The following is a 19,439-nucleotide window of genomic DNA, read 5'->3' as shown; positions in this document are numbered from 1 at the left end:
GGGATTTGGCACTCCCAGCCCCGAGGACAGACAACACTTAAGCTCCTGTCCTGTATAACAGGAGCTTTCAGACTAATTTGCATCATCTTGTCTTGACTTGTCTGACTTTTGTTCCTTTTTCGACTTCCAAAAATTTGTCTTCACTTTATTTGCATATCAATCAACAGGTTGTGTATATAAACCTGCTTTCCCCTCTGGTCTCTCAGTCACTGACGAAAGCTAGTGGATACTAGCTGAAACGTCTGACGTTTTCAAAATCATATCCAGTTGCTTGAGTAACTGTTTTTTGGCAAATCACCATTGGTTTGTTTGTCGTCGTCAATGTCATTCTGCTGACATATTCAGCAGGTTTGTTTGTTTGAACCATTCTTTACTTATGAGAAGCTCAAATCGGCAGGCAGGCCGCTTTTCACTCAGGTCATGAGGAAAGAGGGTATGGTCAGACATAACATAAAAAATTATCTTAGTTATCCTAGTACTGTACAAATACCTCGGCTTTTTGTATCTTTTGTCTTAAAAAAGCCAGTCATTTTGGTGACGTATTATATAAGTACACTAGCCACCATATCTACTACCAATAGATTCGTTTGGGCCTGATGTTCTTTTTTTATAAAGAAACACTCTGCGCTAACATCATCATCATACATATCATCATCATCATACATCCGGAATTAAATCCGGTGATGTACGTTTGATATGAATGAATGAATGGACGTTATTGCTCGACAGTTTACAGGGTACAATGTTTTGATTTTTTTATTTTATTAGTTTGCACATTAAACAAAACAGACAATAATAATACAAAACGAGGACAAAAACAGGTGCAGGAGGAGGGGAGAAGCATGGAATGCTTATACAAGGCCCTCCGCCTCTAAACTATACAAAATTAAATATAATGTATGGCAACAATGACAATTGCATGATACAACAATGCAAGACTATTCTGAGAAACTAGGACTGCAGAAATATGAACGTAAATGCCGTATTGACATATGTTAAACTTTCCTGTCTGTTACAATACATCCCCTCTTTTGTAAATATAACGCACTGCATATAAATTGGCCTAAGTACGTAGATATAATGTAAGTAGTGGAATGGCATACGTAGCTTGAAAGTGTCTATGACTTTGGCAAAGGTTTACTAGATTTACACGAGATAAAATTCATCACTTTTGTCTATCTGCAGATAACGTCACTCATGGTGGACACTATAACAGGCCTTGTCTCTCTTGTGTGTTCATAAACTTAGTACACCCTGTTCTTTTGTAAACAGTTAAAAGCAGCGTGAATTCTGAAGAGATTTACAAGCTGAGCAGAAAGACTGAACTGCGTCTAGCCGAGCTAATCAGTAAGTAAAATAATGTAATAATCATAATTTTAGGATCATTTTTCTTTCGTAATCTGTACTTTGCTATGATTAAATTACTGAATGTGAAATTCCGTGGATTTCGGGAATATTCTTTATGAAAACAAAACTATTCTTTTATGCCGATCAGGATCAAACAGACTTCCGGAATCGTGGGACCACCTGGCCCTCCTGGAGAAAAGGGGGCCATGTGCATGGGGCCGGCTGGCCCTGGGCCTATCGGGCCTCCTGGTCCTCCTGGTGAAAAGGGGGCCATGGGACCAGCTGGCCGTCCTGGGGAAAAGGGGGCCATGTGCATGGGGCCGGCTGGCCCTGGGCCTATCGGGCCTCCTGGTCCTCGTGGTGAAAAGGGGGCCATGGGACCAGCTGGCCGTCCTGGGGAAAAGGGAGCCATGTGCATGGGGCCGGCAGACCTGAATGAATGTACCAGGAACCCATGCCTACATGGGCGCTGTGTGAACAAAGATGGCGGATACAAATGTACCTGCAACCCTGGATGGACCGCACAGAACTGTCAGCAACTGTCAGGTGAGTTCTTTTCAACGTGTAGCAGTCAAAGTTTTGATATAGTATTAAGGAATTTCTTTCTTTATCAGTCTAATGTCCCTGACTGAGTGACTATCATGTTTAGAATAAGTTTAGAAAGACCAACATCTATGTACTGTAATTGCTTACTAGTATTATATGCAGCTAGTTCCATCTAGCACATTTTTGTGAAGATTTTAAAAATCTTTTGACGCAGACCTGAATGAATGTACCAGGAACCCATGCCAACATGGACGCTGTGCGAACAAAAATGGCGGATACAAATGTACCTGCAACCCTGGATGGACTGGACAGAACTGTCAGCAAGGTGAGTTCTTTTCCATGTGTGGCAGTCAAAGTTTTGATATAGTATTAAGGAATTTCTTTCTTTATCAGTCTAATGTCCCTGACTGAGTGACTATCATGTTTGGAATAAGTTTAGAAATACCAACATTTATGTACTGTAATTGCTTACGAGTATTATATGTAGCTAGTTCCATCTATGACATTTTTGTGAATATTTCAAAAATCTTTTGACGCAGACCTGAATGAATGTACCAGGAACCCATGCCTACATGGACGCTGTGTGAACAAAGATGGCGGATACAAATGTACCTGCAACCCTGGATGGACTGGACAGAACTGTCAGCAAGGTGAGTTCTTTTCAACGTGTAGCAGTCAAAGTTTTGATATAGTATTAAGGAATGTCTTTTCTTTATCAGTCTAATGTCCCTGACTGAGTGACTATCATGTTTAGAATAAGTCTAGAAAGACCAACATCTATGTACTGTAATTGCTTATTAGTATTATATGTAGCTAGTTCCATCTAGCACATTTTTGTGAAGATTTTAAAAATCTTTTGACGCAGACCTGAATGAATGTACCAGGAACCCATGCCGACATCATGGACGCTGTGTGAACAAAGATGGCGGATACAAATGTATCTGCAACCCTGGATGGACTGGACAGAACTGTCAGCAAGGTGAGTTCTTTTCCATGTGTGGCAGTCAAAGTTTTGATATAGTAAGGAATTTCTTTCGTCATCAGTCTAATGTCCCTGACTGAGTGACTATCATGTTTAGAATAAGTTTAGAAAGACCAACATCTATGTACTGTAATTGCTTACTAGTATTATATGTAGCTAGTTCCATCTATGACATTTTTGTGAAGATTTTAAAAATCTTTTGACGCAGACCTGAATGAATGTACCAGGAACCCATGCCAACATGGACGCTGTGTGAACAAAAATGGCGGATACAAATGTACCTGCAACTTTGGTTTCACTGGACAGAACTGTCAGCAAGGTGACATTTTTTGTTGCATTTAAAGTTTAAATGTAATATGAATGAAATGTGCTGCTGTATTTGTAATGCCCATATTATTCTGTTTTTAACAAAATTGAAGTACCCAACATCCGTGTATTCCAGATACTTGTCAGATGCTTATGTCCTGCTAAAGTCATGAGGTTTTAGTGCATTTAGATTGGACAGAGATTCTCCAAGAACAGTTTTTTTAACTACTACTAATCAAACTTTGAGTTAAAAGCCAAATACAGTAATCGTTTATGTTACAGCCAGCACATGTCCTACAGGGTGGAGTGGATATACGAACCACTGCTACAAGTTGATGAAAAACGCAGCTGAATGGAAAAAAGCAAAGTTACAGTGTGAACGACTCGGTGCGAATCTGGCTTCTATCACAAGACAAGACGAGGCCAACTTCATCAACAGTATCATCACTGACGGTGCGTAATACAACAATGATCACACCAGAATGTTTCAAGGTAGATCTCAGAAACAATAGAAAATCGACTGTCCTAATTCAGTAAGTTGTCCTCAAAATTCAGGTGCCCAACCGCTTTGGTCACGTGACCATTCGGACACGTGACGTCAGCAATTCGTACTAGGGAGTGTATAGCGCCCGCCGTCTTGATGATCGTCAACAGGACAGGTCAAAGAAAAATAAAATATAGAACAGAAAAGTGCCTTCTCACCTAAAAAAATCGTATTACATATTGGGTTAGCATAACATGTCTAACTGGCTAACCCGGCGCATAATTATAAATTGTTTCAATTACAGCTCCTGTAGGGCAGTGGGGTGTTCATCTCGTCTGGTTTGGACCGTAAGTTTACGGATGGGTCACAGGTTTCCTACACAAACTGGGAGTCGGGTCAGCCCAACAACAACCGCCATTTCTTAGCAGGATTCAAGCGACGACAGGACTGCGTCGGCATGTACTCAAAGGTGTGTACTCGAATTTGCTGAGATTGCATTTATTTCTTTATTTCAATTGTTAGGTTTGCTAGACTATATGATAATTATACAATGTCGTTATGTTTTGTTGCAATGCCCCTTTTTATTTGGTCGAGTAGAGGATTGCAAATCTGAGATTAAGGTTCTACGCATCTATACGATTATTTTAGTTATTTTTATGTTTCAGTATGGATGAAATATATTGTGTTCCCTCATGTTTCTCCTCTTCCTTCTTCTCCTTCTCCCCCTCCTTCTCCTCCTCCTGCCACTCGTTCAGAGGGATTCAACTCAGCCATCATTCAGCCAAATGACCGGAAATTTTGCATGGAGGTAGAGTGGACAAAATTCCTCCAGACGTTTTTTTTTTTCATTTTTTTGAAACATGGCTTTGAAAATTTTTTATGAAGGTTTTTTGGGGCATTTTTCGACAAAAAATGGATTTTTGGATCCTGCAGAGCCCTGGTATTACAACCAAATGATATGACATTCGGTATAAGGGTACCTTGAACGTGTGTCTACAGAATAGCAGTCACGTATTTGGCATACACCACTTCCAAATGACTCATTTGGGGGACTTTAATGGCTATTTTCAGCAAAAAAAGGGCCAAAAGTGCTGTACCCGTTCCATGTTCTATCTAAAGAATGGCCCGTTCCATCCATGGAACACGTGTTCCATTGTGGGTTACCTGAGGTCACATTGCACGTAAGTTGTGCGTAATGACCCACACATTCAATTTTATGTGCCTAAGATCTTCAAAATGTATCAAATCTCACCATTGTTAGTATTTGCATACCTGTAATAAGATTAGTAAAGCTTTCGAGATTCAAAGTGCTTGTTCTTGCATCTTTGTTCTCAATTACATAGCTACTATTTACTAGTAATTCACTTATTTGAGAACCTTTGCCAGTTTTGCACTGGGGTAAGTTTGGAACAGTCCACTTTTGCGTGGGAGGGAGATGGACTGAAATATGCTGTATTTTGTCGGCCTCTCTAGTTCTCAATATGTCATCTTGAACCCTGGAGTAAGACTGTAAAATTCGCACATTCTGACAGATTTTGCGAAATGGTTACGTCGATTCATTATTTACATACATCCGTTACCAACTTAAGTGCCCCACTGTCATGTAGTGATTTTAAAAGTTCATGCTGATGAAAATAATCATGTATACTTCTCTTGACTTTCTTTTCCATGGGTATCTGGTCGAAGTAACGGTAATATACTGTTTTGTTGTGAACATCCGTTTGATATGGGTAGAAGCCATATAGGGTGATGACGTCACAAAATGTACTGGCGAGGGTGTAGGTGTTGAGTCCGGCAGTTGTAACCACCTCTCTGGAAAGGTTGCTGTTGTACTTCTCATTCCAGAACCTAAATGCAAGACAATTTTTGATTAGAGTGATATTTGACAGAGATACTGTAATAGATGAAAGAAAGTCAGGACCCACATCCGAATGAAGCATTTTGCGATAAATCTTGCCGAATGGGGTCAAAACGGACCCCGATATGTTTCAGTGACAGATAGATAGATAGAAAGAGTGACTGAGAGAGAGAGGGAGAGAAAGACAGAGAGATTTCATCATGGGACACTTACGTTTTGATATATTGCCTTGGTGGAGACACCGAACACGTGATTGTGATGTTAAGATCCAACCTCCTTATCATCGCGTTTAAAGCAGGAAGGTTTGTGTGGGTGCCGAGTGTATAGCTCATTATGGAGTTATTCCGAGAAATTATCCATTCGGGGTCAAAATGGATCCAGTTTAACACTATGCGGTTGATAATGGTCATGTTCGTCTTCTCACCGACATCCTGAAACAAAAATATTAATAACCCTAAGAGCATATATCATTACAAGGATTGGTTTCTTAATGTTCACACTGTACTTGTTAGATAAAGAAACTCGATTGCTAAAATTAGTAATGTGCTAACCCTGTTCAAAACGGGCTTTAGACACCCGCTCCCTGTAAAATCAGCCCAAGGCTCTTCCAGTAACCATTTTCCGTCCGAAAATTGGTAATTTTGCTCCATGATTGTCAATATACATTGGGATAGTGCAGTTTCAACTCAGTATGGAGATAATGACTGTAATATTGGCTTTGAAAAATCGGGTTTCCCAGCCCTAAAAACTGTACTGGATGCCTTTAAGATCTCATATTGTAAATATACTAATAAAACATTGCATTAGCATCTATAGTAATTAGTTAGTATTTATAGTAATCAAAATCACATGTGAAGCATGAAGGCATTGTCACCTGTTCGAATGTCTTTAATGGAGCATCATTTACTCTGATAACAAAATCATTGCGGTCAATGTCGTCCCCACAGCCGCTGTCACGGAGAATGCCGCTATTGCCGACTACTGCGCATGTCCGGTAATGTCCCACTGGTGTTGTCATGACAACAGACGTTCTATTTTTCTTACATTGGTTATGGTCGATGATGGCGAAATTTGTTGATAGGTTGAAATAGCGACTTGTCTGATTGCTGAAACAAAAAAAGTAAAATATTTAACTTGTCTACATGCATATGACTGATACATTTGACGCTATATGGCACAAACAATGCTATTATTTCCTATACCGTCTGTGCAACTCCTCAAACAACATTATCCAATCTGTTCTCAAATCCGATGTAATATTCCGCAACAGATTCTTCCGCAATATCTGGGACCGTCTGTACATATAGACATGTTTTTACTATTGTTACTATGTGTATTTTTATTTGTATGTTTTATATGGGTGAGTTATGCCTGAAATAAAGAATAAAAAATACAGAAAGAATATTGTCAGCACTATTATTTGAACTATTGCCTTCTCCAGAAAGGCTATATCATCGGTAGCATGGATTGGTAGGCCTTGAATTCTTGAACACCTCAATCCACATCAACCCGTGGCGTCGGGTGGTGTAGTGGTTAGAGCAATCGACTATGAAGCGGGGAGACTCGGGTTCGATTCCGAGTCGTACCCGGTACATGTCTGAACATGCGCCCCGACGTACGTTGTGCCCTTGGGAGAGGCACTTTACACGACTTCACACTCCACCCAGGTGTGAATGGGTACCTAACTTCGGTTGGGGAAAGTCGTATTGAGGTCACCTGGTGGCGCCGAATGGCAGCCGCACAGACCCTTGCGACAGTTCCACAAAAATAATTGTGGAACAAATATGTGTGTCATGTGTATTATTTGATTGTTGTAATTGTTGTGATTTAATTTGTATTGATTATTATGTGATACCCTGCATTAATTCAGCCATATAAAGGCTGCGACTGCACGGGTACTGTTTGGACAATAAACCTTTTTAAAAACTCTGGTCCTTGAAGGCATGACTATTTCTTGTTCTTTTCTGGGCTGGTGCTAGGTACTTAGTAGTTGGTACGTCCACCAGTTTATTAGTCATTTTGTACATCATGCAAAGTTTGGTCATTTTTTGTCTGTCTTCCAGCGACCCCCACTGTAGGTTTCTTTTCATTTCCGTGACACTAGCACCCCTTTCATATTTGTTTATACAGAATCTTGCAGCTTCATTTTTGTACCATTTCCAGATTGTCTTTGTCTTTCTTTGTATATGGATCCCTCTTAATAAATAATTGTGTTTTGCAAATGTTTTGAATATATACTTATCTACAGCACGGCGTGTCAGTCAGTCTGTCAGACGTTCTACGGCGTAAAACGGCACGAAACTAGTGACAGAGTCACGGCGGCCCGACGTGATTGGAACGCGAGCAGATCCTCGTAGCCAGCGATAAAAAGTATCCAGTAAAAGAAAGGCGTGTTCAGTCAAAATCGTTTTCGGTCAGACCCCTCTGGTCTCAGGGCTATAAACGAACGCACGACTGAAGAGAAACCACATGTGTGAGACCACCCTTGTGTTGAAATTCAGTGTCCGACTCACATCCAATCAGGGACCGGCGGCTTCTTCCTGTCGCCGATCCTTATCTAACAATGGGGCCTTGTAAACAACAAACATCTGGGCTCAGGGATAACAAAGCCAGGAATTTGCTCCACTAAAACCCCGCTTATCTACACCGTAGAAATCAGTCACTCAAGCAACTGGATAAAAAAAATGTTGAGATACACTTACCTAATACGAAATGCTGATGTAACGTTGTACCAGTCGATGAATGAACCCCTAGTGCCAAAGGCTGTAACTTTTCTCTTCCTCAGGGGTTTTGTACTGAAGCTGACGCAAAAACAACAAGAGTTCCACGATCTCATACCTTCGCCAAATGATGTTAACACTTGCGGTTGACGAATTATACAATTTTAATAATTGATTTCGCAAATAAGAGCGTCATTTGCATGGATTACATCAGTTGATCATATTCTCCACCCAATGACAGCCTTATCTTAACAAAATAGGCTATTCTAGCACTTCCACATAAATTATGCAAATGAGGTCATAATGTGAATAAATTATCTTCATTGATGTTCACCTTCACTTAACTTCCAAATGCGGCAAGTATGAAATTCCCAGCAATTACAACTATGAAATTATAACAATTTCCCATTAATTATGCAAATTAGGTCTTCATTTACATAGTCTATATCCTCAGATGTTTTTCTAGTTCTCAATTACATGTCACAAATGTTTCATAGTCCTATTATCGAACGAAGCAGATTTATAGAATTTCCTCATTTATTATGCAGATTAGCTCCTGATTTGCATAATTGTCATCTGATTATGTCAAGCATCACTTCAGCTACCTACACACAAAAAATCATGACAATCCGTCAACCGGTTCTTGAGTTATGAACCTTCGGAGATTTTTCAAGAAACGCTCCTGCAGTTCCAGAACAAGCTGCTAGGGGGTCTAAACGCCGGTCACATCTTCCCTACCCCAAGAGCTATCTACCAACCAAATTTCGTGACCCTAGTATGTCTAGATCGCGAGATATCAAAACCGGAAGTTCCGCTGCAGTACCAACAAAAGCCGCTAGGGGCCCAAAATCTAATTATTCTAGGTCTCATCAAGACCTACCCATCTGCCAAGTTTCATGACAATCCATATTAAGCTTCTTGAGTTATGCTGTTCACAGACAGACAGACAGACAGACAAACGCGACTGAAAACATAACCTTCTTGGCGAAGGTAATAAGAAGTTGTTTATTGCAAATTCATGCCCGAGGGCTAATTGCATACAGACATTGACAAGAAAAGTGTGGTGATATAAGACTATTTGCTAACAGGAACTTCTACGTGTACGATATACTTATCGAACCTACTATCTCTACTTAAATCTAATAACATTTGTATACATACAGGATAAAAAAAGTAAATATGCAATATGTGAACAGGTATAGGAACAAGGTAACTGGCTATTCTAATCTATTCTTTTCTATCAAACTACAGTATTCTTGTCATGCTATTAGGGGGTTTGACTTCTTCTCAGGAGGCAGTGGGAGATGAACTGTCCGACTCTTTGAAAAATAAATGGGTTGGGAGTCTTTAGCAATAATATAGTCTTTTGTTGTTGGTTGAGATATGAAAAACTTGGGGAAATATTGGCGACTTCTTTGAATAACTTTTTCTTTCAAAATCGTGATGAGGACACTGACCGATAAAAAACAATAGTAACCGTAGACTATACTTCACTTCAAAGAACTTTAATTCAAAGCACTGAACTAACGAAGAAGACATATCAATATATTATTATAATAAGTTTAATTCTAAAGCATTATGTATGTACGCATCTTCTTCGATTGGTCTAGCCTAACAAACTACTGTTCTGTTTATTGTTACTCAAACAAGAAGGTAAACATAAAAATACTTACTTCGTAAGGTTGTATTTCTGCAGCAGGAAGAAAGATAAAATCAAAACTACAGCAAATAAGACTGGAGGAGTGGGGATAAAAGATCTCTTTATAACCTTAGCCATGTTTAATTAAGGTCATAATAGGCCAAAGTTCATAATTGTGGTCGAACGGGTTGGAGACAGATTGACCTTCCTGCTGCCTAAGCCGGCATACCTTAGGGTGCAAGTTAAAGGTGCCCTAAGCGATATCTGGCCGATATTAGGCTGGGAGCATTCAATTTCAAAAGTCTGTCTTTTTGTCACATTTTCACGTAGTATGTTGAATCAACCCTATCCTATCCCATACCGATAGTCATGGAGCAAAAATTCGATGCCGCTTTGCCGTACGAACGCCGTGAAAAACTACGTGCCTCCCGCCGCCGAACAGGTGTTCTGAAATATTTGGTCCGGCTGAAATAATCGGTCCGGGTACCATATATGGAGCGTGGGAACAGGAAGTGAGCGTGGCTCAAAAAGTACGAAGGCCCACAGGATCAAAAGCCTATCACTACACGCTGCGACACGTTATTTTTATACAACACACGATTAGCTTGACTTTTACTAACTTCAAGAGGGAAGATTAGTATTACCGTTTCTGATCTGTCTTATATTAAACTTGTTCTTTCCTTGATCTGTAAATTTTTCAGAACGCCTGAAATGAACGGTCCGCCCTCCTGAAAATCGCAATGTTGGCCTATAATATCTTATGAAACTGTTTTTTCTACTATATCATGGCCGAGGTAAACTTGTCTCGTACAATCAACGTCGTTGTTCTTGACACTGAGCCTTAATCTCTTAGATACTAGGGGCGGACCGTTTATTTCAGCCGGACCAATTATTTCAGAACGCCTGAAATAAACGGTCCGCCCTCCTGAAAATCGCAATGTTGGCCTATAATATCTTATGAAACTGTTTTTTCTACTATATCATGGCCGAGGTAAACTTGTCTCGTACAATCAACGTCGTTGTTCTCAACATCGACCCCTAATCTCTTAGATACTAGGGGCGGACCGTTTATTTCAGCCGGACCAATTATTTCAGAACGCCTGAAATAAACGGTCCGCCCTCCTGAAAATCGCAATGTTGGCCTATAATATCTTATGAAACTGTTTTTTCTACTATATCATGGCCGAGGTAAACTTGTCTCGTACAATCAACGTCGTTGTTCTTGACACTGAGCCTTAATCTCTTAGATACTAGGGGCGGACCGTTTATTTCAGCCGGACCAATTATTTCAGAACGCCTGAAATAAACGGTCCGCCCTCCTGAAAACCGCAATGTTGGCCTATAATATCTTATGAAACTGTTTTTTCTACTAAATCATGGCCGAGGTAAACTTGTCTCGTGTAACCAACGTCGTTGGTCTCAACATCGACCCCTAATCTCTTAGATACTAGGGGCGGACCGTTTATTTCAGCCGGACCAATTATTCAGGCGTTCTGAAATAATTGGTATTACAACCGAATGATCTGAAATATTTGACATACACCACTTGCAAATGACTCATTTAGGGGACTTTAATGGCTATTTCAGGCCAAAAAAGGGCCAAAAGTGCTGTACCCGTTCTACGTTCTATCTAAAGAATGGCCCGTTCCATCTGCCGTTGGCCATGGAACACGTGTTCCATTGCGGGTTACCTGAGGTCACATTGCACGTAAGTCGTGCGCAATGACCCAAACATTCAATGGACCTATACCATTATTACGTCACAGTTTGTTTACCGCAATGAATGCCGGTCAATCGACGTTTATATTGTACAGAGGTGCGTAGCGCGGTGCGTGTTTGTGTAGCGTTAGCCTAATATAAGGCTTTTAATACAGTACTAATTTCGTCTAATGTCACAACTAAATCACCCATGTGGCATGTAATGCTGTGTCAACACAACTAGACGCAGCAAAAATCAGACATACCTTACTTTGAAAACTTTGAAATGATCTTTATTCTTTAACTGACCGTTCTATAATGTTCTTTAGAACAGGTAAACAAACTGTGACATAATAATGGTATAGGTCCATTGTATGTGCCAAAGACCTTCAAAATGTATCAAATCTCATCATTGTTAGTATTTGCATACCTGTAATAAGATTAGTAAAGCGAGATTCAAAGTGCTTGCTCTTGCATCTTTGTTCTCAATTACATAGCTACTATTTAATTCATTTATTTGAGAACCTTTGCCAGTTTTGCACTGGGGTAAGTTTGGAATAGTCCACTTTTGCGTGGGAGGGAGATGGACTGAAATATATGCTGTATTTGCTCCCAAGCAAATGTCGGCCTTTCTAGTATACTCTGTTTCAGTGTCCTTTTATGTTTGTAATTTGCAATTAGCCCCCTGACATGAACGTGTAATAAAGCATGCATGTTAACAAAGTGGGTAATAATACAGTCTTCAATGAGAATGAATTAACAACAATAGTTGCATCTAGCCGTCGAGTCTGGCTGCCAGAGTGTTGCTGAGTGGCCAGGTCTCAGCTCCGTACAGGAGGATTGAGACCACCGCGGCTTTGTAGACACGAAGCTTTGTGCCTAGCGAGATGTGTCTGTGCTTCCAGATCGGTCTCCAGAGCGCCTGCATGGCCGCTGCTGCTAGTCCACGCCGCCGGTCAATCTCGGGTTTCAGATCACCTGTCCTGGAGACTGTAGACCCGAGGTAGTTGAAGGTGGACACGAAGTTTACTGTGGTGTTGTTAAAGCTGAACGGTGCAGGGTCAGGGCCATCCCCTATGTGCATCAACTCAGTTTTTGACCAGTTGATACTAAGGCCAAGCTTGGCGGCTTCTGCATCAAAAACTAAGGCCAAGCTTGGCGGCTTCTGCATCAAAAACTAGTTCTCTGGGAGTACGCTGGTTCGACCACCTGCCTGGCACCGAGCTCAGGCAAAGGACCCAGCAGCCTCCTGCTTCCCGTGTGGCAGCGATGCGCCGAGTCCGCTGGTACGGTCATGTCCTACGACTCCCACCCTACCACCCCACACAGGCTATCTTGAACTTCAGCCCCCAGTCTGCGGGGTGGAAGAGACCGCGGGGGGCCCCCCGCACCCGCTGGTCGGACGTCCTGGCCAAGGACCTGGCCCTGGTCAACATCACCCCCGAAGAAGCGCAGGGGCTCGCCCAGGACAGATCGAGATGGAAGGAGGTGGTCCACCTAGTAGGCTCGACGCACATCGTGCAAGAGGACTGAGTGAGTGAGTGAGTTGCATCTAGAATTGGACACGTAGGAGACTGATAAATGACACCCGAAAAAAATGACATGTGCGACTTAATTCGATACCTTGGATGTACATTATATGATGTAAGGTTACCATATTGTTTCTCTCATCTTAGTATGATTTTATGAATCATATATTATTTAAGTTACTTTGATTTTGTATCAATTTCTAATGTGCGTAACTTTATTTGATACCTTTGTTAATTCTGAATTGATTTTGTTGCTAATGGCTTTTGTTTGCCCCCCCCCCCGTAATCATTGTAAAACGCCTTCAGGCGATATGTATTTCCTGTTTAAAGAACTTAACAAAGAAAATGTTGTTGTTCTTTATTCGACAGACTGGGGGTACCGGCTTGATGTTGATGAATTCACATGTGAAAAAGGGACAGTGGAATGATGACCAGTGCTACCGTCCCTATCCGTTCATCTGCAAGCGTCCAAAATGACAATGACTTGTCCCTCGGCCATTCCGAGATGGGGACCGGGACGAGATCAGGGTGTACCTATGGCATCTAGCACTGTAATATCATCCTCGCTGTCTGAGGGGTTTGACTTCTCTTTTGTAAACCATGGAAGACGCAATGAAAAAAAATGTTTGTATATGCATTGTAAGTCTCCTTCTTAGCATTTTCCCAACATGTTCAGGGTCAAAATGTGAGTTATTGGAATGCCACAAAAAGGAGTATCCATTGTGATGTAATATGTCTTTAACACGTTGCAATAAAGTCCGTCTACGGGTATTTGTTGGAAGGCTTTGCTGTAAGAGATGTGCGTCCCTTTGAAGGGGGTGTGAGGTTGTATCCATTTGGGTCAGGCGTAACCAGAACTTAACTACATATATTCAAATATCTATATCTAAAGGAAATCTACCTAATTCTGCTCTACATGTATAATGAACACCTACCACAAACAGGCAAACCTGTCCTTGGTGCTGAACACCTTCCACACATGGGAAAACCAATTTCCGCAATAATCAAAGAAATTACTACCATTTTACACAGCACTGGAATTTTTTCAAAAATAGGAAATGAGTGTTTTATTTTTTTGAACCTGAACTAGAGTTCGTAGGGCTCATGCCTTCGACTGTGTGATATTGTTTTGGTGGGTGTTTTTGTTTGTATATGGTAGTATTTTTGTGTAGATGTTTACTGTTGTTATTGATGATATTTATAAGTTAATGCAGTGATAAATAGCACTGGGACTGCAGGACTGAAACATAAATGGGACCGGGACTGCAAGACTAAAGCATAAATAGGACCGGGACTGCAGGACTTAACGGTAAGCCTAAATACCTCAACCGTTACCTCAACCGGCCTCAACCGACCGCGTAATGGGTTAATATGCAGTATACATGGGCTAACAACCTTTTCCAACGATCTGGATACATTGTCTATGCTTGTATGAATGGAAAAAAAACACTGTAACTCTGACGTATTTACCAGTTTTTAAAAGTTATTCATCGTTGGGCCATCGTTGGGCCTGCATGGGGAATCTCCGGACACATTTTGCTAAATTATACAGGCAACAGAACGCAAAGATGCTGGTTTATAAAGCACAAATACTATCATAACCAACTCATAATAGCTATATACAGAGTGTTTTCCAGTCTGACATCCAAGCTGCTAAGCACATACGCCTACCGGCTTGACCTCCATTGACCCCATTCGGGGGTGGGGGGTGGCTAGACAGATCATTTATTTCAATAGTTGGATGTCGATCTCTTCCTTCATGCTTTTAAATTTCATTCATACAAGCATAGACAATGTATCCAGAGCGTTGGAAAGGGTTGTTGGCCCATGTATACTGCATATTAACCCATTACGCGGTCGGTTGAGGTCGGTTGGGGTATTTAGGCAGACCCGGACTTAATGGGGTTCAAGGGTAAGGACTGGAATTTCAGGACTGAGGTTACAATTGGGCCTGCAGGACATAATTGAAAGAATTGATAAATTCTTCACGAAGTTACATATGAAGTTGACAATTAATCCCTCAGTCTGTTCTCATATGGAAATTAATGTAGTGCTGAGGGCCTGTTTTACTTGCTGACTATGTAACTTTTCCACCACTTCAACTTGCTTTTGTGTAATTGGAAACCGAATACTTGCCCCGTATTTTATGTGTCATCTTATGAATGCCTTGCACAATATAGTACTATGATATGGATGTTATATTATTCACAGACATGTGTGCATTACCACCCCGCTCACCCCCGATGTCATATTGAACGGTGCCCATGTGATAGACAGTCAGTGTACCAGATGTGTCACATGGATTTGCCCTTTGCCCTTGAAAACAACCCATAGTTTCTTTAAGCGATCTGATGAAAGAGTCAGGCTAAAAGGCTGGTGGTTTGTGAAACAAAGAGGTAATGTTTTTAGTGAGTCAGGGGCCAAGAACCTTCTTATTCTAAAGCATACTAAATTAATCATTGGTGAATTTACTGACAAGCATATAGAAATCACACAGAATGTGGTGGTAATGGTTAAACATCCAAGTAATAAGATATGCAAAATAACAGTTACTTAACCAACTGGATATGATTTTAAAAGCGCCCAAGAAAGTGTCATAAATAGCATTTTGATATACAGTACTAACTTGTCAGGCCTGTTGCCTGAACAAATAAGACTCTTGTTATAAGGACACTTCACGGGTGCTGTTGTTTCAACAAACTCTACACGCTGCCAGTGTTGTTTTTACCTGAATCTAGTTCACACTATCTATTATCTTAAGAACGAACAGAGACCTTCCTATCTAGTTTTGTGCTAAAAACAAACCAGATGACAAATACTTCTTTAAAGTGGCTCAACTATCGTACAACTTTTAAAACTAAACGCATAACTATTATAAGTCATGTTAAACTTACCATATAGTAAAAACCGTGCACTTCGAATGCTGTCTCATGGTCCACTAATTACAAAAAGTTTAACAGGCACTTGTTATGTTCTTTCAAACACTTCACATTATACCTATTTGTAATATACATTACTACCTCGCTTTTTCCAGGGTAGCTTCGCTTCTTAAAAGAACACTTCAGGATTACTATTATTTCAACAAACAACTCTAAACCCTTGCTGTCATTTTGTTACCATAACCTACTTAACCCTGACTACACTGTCCTATATACAAGGACAAAACCTTTGCCTATACTTATAAAGGGAATACAAATTGTTCTATCATATCAACACACAGCCTACTACAGATTAATCACATTAAGTCACAATTTACATAATGAAAATCTCTTCCTCTTGATTACATATGCCACCATTTTAATTGTTTTATCACAGAACCCAGCAAATATATAGACTTCTGTCATTAATTATGTAAATTAAATCGTGATTTGCAAAATATTCTGCAAATTAGGTCAAGCATCACTTAAGCTACCGAGATACCAAAAATAACAACAATCCGTCAACCGGTTCTTGAGCTATCCTACTTCAAACATTTTCAAACAAATGCCTCTGCATTTCCCAAACAAGCTGCTACGGGGCCCAAACTTATGGCACTTTTTTGTGAGCACGAGAGCTACCTACCATCTAAAAATCATGACCGTAGCACGTCCAGATCACGAAATGTAAAAACCAGAAGTTTCGCTGCAGTACGTTCTAATTCAATGACGTGGGGACCCCCCACGAACTCCATATCCGAACTTGACCTTGGTATTTTCAATGGTAACTTGCCAACTAAAAAACATGAACATCCATTTAAAGATTCTCGAGTTATCTTGCACACAAGAGAAAACACAAAAAACAAAGGTCAACTGTAGTGACATAGAAACCCCCACGGGGCCCATCTTCGAACTTGACCTCGGCATTCTCAACGGTAACTTGCCCACTAAAAATAATGAACATCCATTTAAGGATACTCGAGATATCTTGATGACAAGGAAAAAACACCAAAAACCAAGGTCAACTACAGTGACTTAGGAACCCCCCATGAAGCCCATTTTTAGCCTTGAAAATGGCCACCCCCAAATCAACCCGCCTGCCAAAACTCGTGAACCTCGGACCTTGCCTTCAAGAGTTATCGTGCCTAATCTGCCAAACAGTGCAAAAGCGATTTCATAGCCTTCTCCGAAGGCATAGCCTTCAGTCGAAGGCAAAGACGAAGCTCAAGCCGACGCCAAGATACGAGCTGTATAACAATAGCCAGACGACAGCATTGTGACTGCATGCAGTACAGTAATATTACTCCATACAGTAATATGTGTGCCACACAGGGGCATGCTCCTAGTCTTTTTCGAAAAGTGTGGTGGGTTCTTTGCTACCGCTTGCGCCACACGACCCCACACAATGCCAGTCTAAACATTCATAACGCTATGACGTAAATGCAAATGATCTTACATTTCTTTTCCCCAAGTATAGCTGTACGTAGAGGTCTAATAGCGTTGCTCAAACAGTTCCCAGAGTTAGATGTTAGAAGTCTACGAGATGAAAAGTATTTCCACACAGCATAATCAGCCATGTGACCAATATGTAATGTCATTTGACATTGACTTCTCAGTTGAATAAACTTCTACTGAATGCCAATTATCATACATTTCCAATACACTTCACGCAAAAAATTAAGGTTACGAAATATACTGTCACAGTTAGAAAAGACACTGTAATATAAGGGGTAAGCCAACACCACACTGTACTTGTCACTGTAGGACTTTATTGTTTGAATAAAAAAAACAAGTGTCAATAGGCGACAATTCTCTGTGAAGTTTTATGTTTTGCAGATTGAGAACAGTATAGTGTGTGTATACAGTGTGTGATCACTTAACAACTGGTAACAAACGTATCGTAAAAATGGCTAAATCCCTGGTCTAATAATCTAGCCTGACTAAAAATAAATCGCGCTCCTGGTGGCCACCTGCCCAGAAGTTTGCCGCCCTCCCTTGGGGAAACAGTTGCAGACTGACTAGTGTAAACACAGGCTACATAAAATTAACAACATGACAATCTAAATAGATTAACAAAGTCAGATTTCATAACAATATCTGTCATTTACTACATATTATTTATTTCACGAGGTATCGCAGTAGGTGCAAACCACAATCCCAAAAGATACTCGCAACCATTATGCACAACAGCCACCTAATATCTGCTTAGAGACCCTCGGCTACCAGACAACTACCTAAACCTACAGCCCGTATTCCACAGGATTGTAAAAGTAGGGATGTTTCTAAAATATGCATTTACTTCAATATCAAAACTGCTACGGTGAAAATAAAAAGACGTGCATCATCACGGACATAATGGCGCACCACATACCCAATTACACAGTAATACAACGTACAGAACAATGCATTTTTACTGACAACATCTTCCAAAAACGGCCCCATACCTTATACATGGGGACGAAACATCTGGCACTACTTATCGACCCCTCCCAACATCTGCCTGAAGCAAACTCTCCCCCCCCCCCGTTATTCAAAACAACGTTTCTTTCTGGACCATTCCAATTTGTCTCATAAATGTAGGGGGTGCATCTGAAATATTACATTGACCGCGAAAACAGCAACTGTAAAAATAAAGACACGTGCATCAACACGGGCTTGCCTGCAGACGACGTATAAAATTGCATGCCAGTGTTTTGACTGCGAACACGGAAAACCGTCTACCCACAGTACTCCGCCAGGAGGTATACCTCCTTCACGGAGTAACAAAGAACTATATACAATTATAGTAACGAGTATGCATGGTCCATTTTGTCCAGAGGTAATTAAGGACGAATATCACTTTTTGATTGTATGTCCTAAATATATTGATATACGCAATTCACTATACACCACACTATCAGCTTCCATACCAGCATTGACCTCAGTGAACATGAAAACAGATTTAAATGTATATTGACTTGTGACAACCCCTACATGTTTGTTATACATAGGGGTATAAGACAATATATTTGAAATTCCTCTAATTATTGTAGTACTTCACACCTATCGTATACTAACCCAACACTCTTGTATTATATATATATATATATATATATATATATATAGTATATAGTTAGGTTTGCCCCATGAAAGTGTAGTCGATATGTACTTGTAGATGGCATACTTTGTACCCTACAATTGGTGTGCAATAAAGTTATCTAGTAAACGGGAAACACCCCTAATCCTTAGCCTCCTGTGCAGGCCCCGCGGCGGTGCACGTGGGGAAGAGTTTTTAACGCATATTATTTTAATATAGCCGGTCATCCTACATAGCCGCCGAGACATGGTTCCATTCCGCGAACCTTCTCTCGGCGGCGATGTAGGATGGCCGGCTATATTAAAATAATGCGTTAAAAACTCTTCCCCACGTGCACCG

The 19,439-nt window shown here is 40.6% G+C and overlaps 1 protein-coding gene across 1 annotated transcript; it reads right to left on the bottom strand.

Annotated features, from left to right (window-relative positions):
• Nucleotides 1–5,101: 5,101 nt before the first annotated feature.
• LOC109485173 (alpha-2,8-sialyltransferase 8B-like) lies at nt 5,102–10,163 on the bottom strand. The gene is made up of 5 exons (XM_019788627.1): nt 9,917–10,163; nt 8,226–8,324; nt 6,398–6,629; nt 5,737–5,954; nt 5,102–5,513 (listed from the first exon to the last, which is right to left on the bottom strand). Exons 1-5 carry the CDS (start codon nt 10,018–10,020, stop codon nt 5,225–5,227), a joined length of 942 nt encoding a protein of 313 aa, XP_019644186.1. The 5' UTR covers nt 10,021–10,163; the 3' UTR covers nt 5,102–5,224.
• Between the last annotated feature and the right edge of the window lie 9,276 nt (nt 10,164–19,439).

The sequence above is a fragment of the Branchiostoma belcheri genome, unplaced genomic scaffold (genome assembly GCF_001625305.1).
Source record: "Branchiostoma belcheri isolate BF01 breed outbred unplaced genomic scaffold, Haploidv18h27 scaffold73, whole genome shotgun sequence".
Lineage (NCBI taxonomy): Eukaryota > Metazoa > Chordata > Leptocardii > Amphioxiformes > Branchiostomatidae > Branchiostoma > Branchiostoma belcheri.
Note: the sequence above shows the minus strand (reverse complement) of the source record. Positions and strands in the feature narration are given on the sequence as shown.

What these genes read in the sequence shown, in the direction of transcription:
- LOC109485173 (XM_019788627.1), bottom strand. Translation starts at nt 10,020, where the DNA reads ATGGCTAAGGTTATAAAGAGATCTTTTATCCCCACTCCTCCAGTCTTA. An exon ending in ACATCAGCATTTCGTATTAG is followed by an intron (nt 6,630 to 8,225) that starts GTAAGTGTATCT and finishes TTTTTGTTTCAG; the next exon opens with CAATCAGACAAGTCGCTATT. An exon ending in CCAAGGCAATATATCAAAAC is followed by an intron (nt 5,514 to 5,736) that starts GTAAGTGTCCCA and finishes TCTTGCATTTAG; the next exon opens with GTTCTGGAATGAGAAGTACA.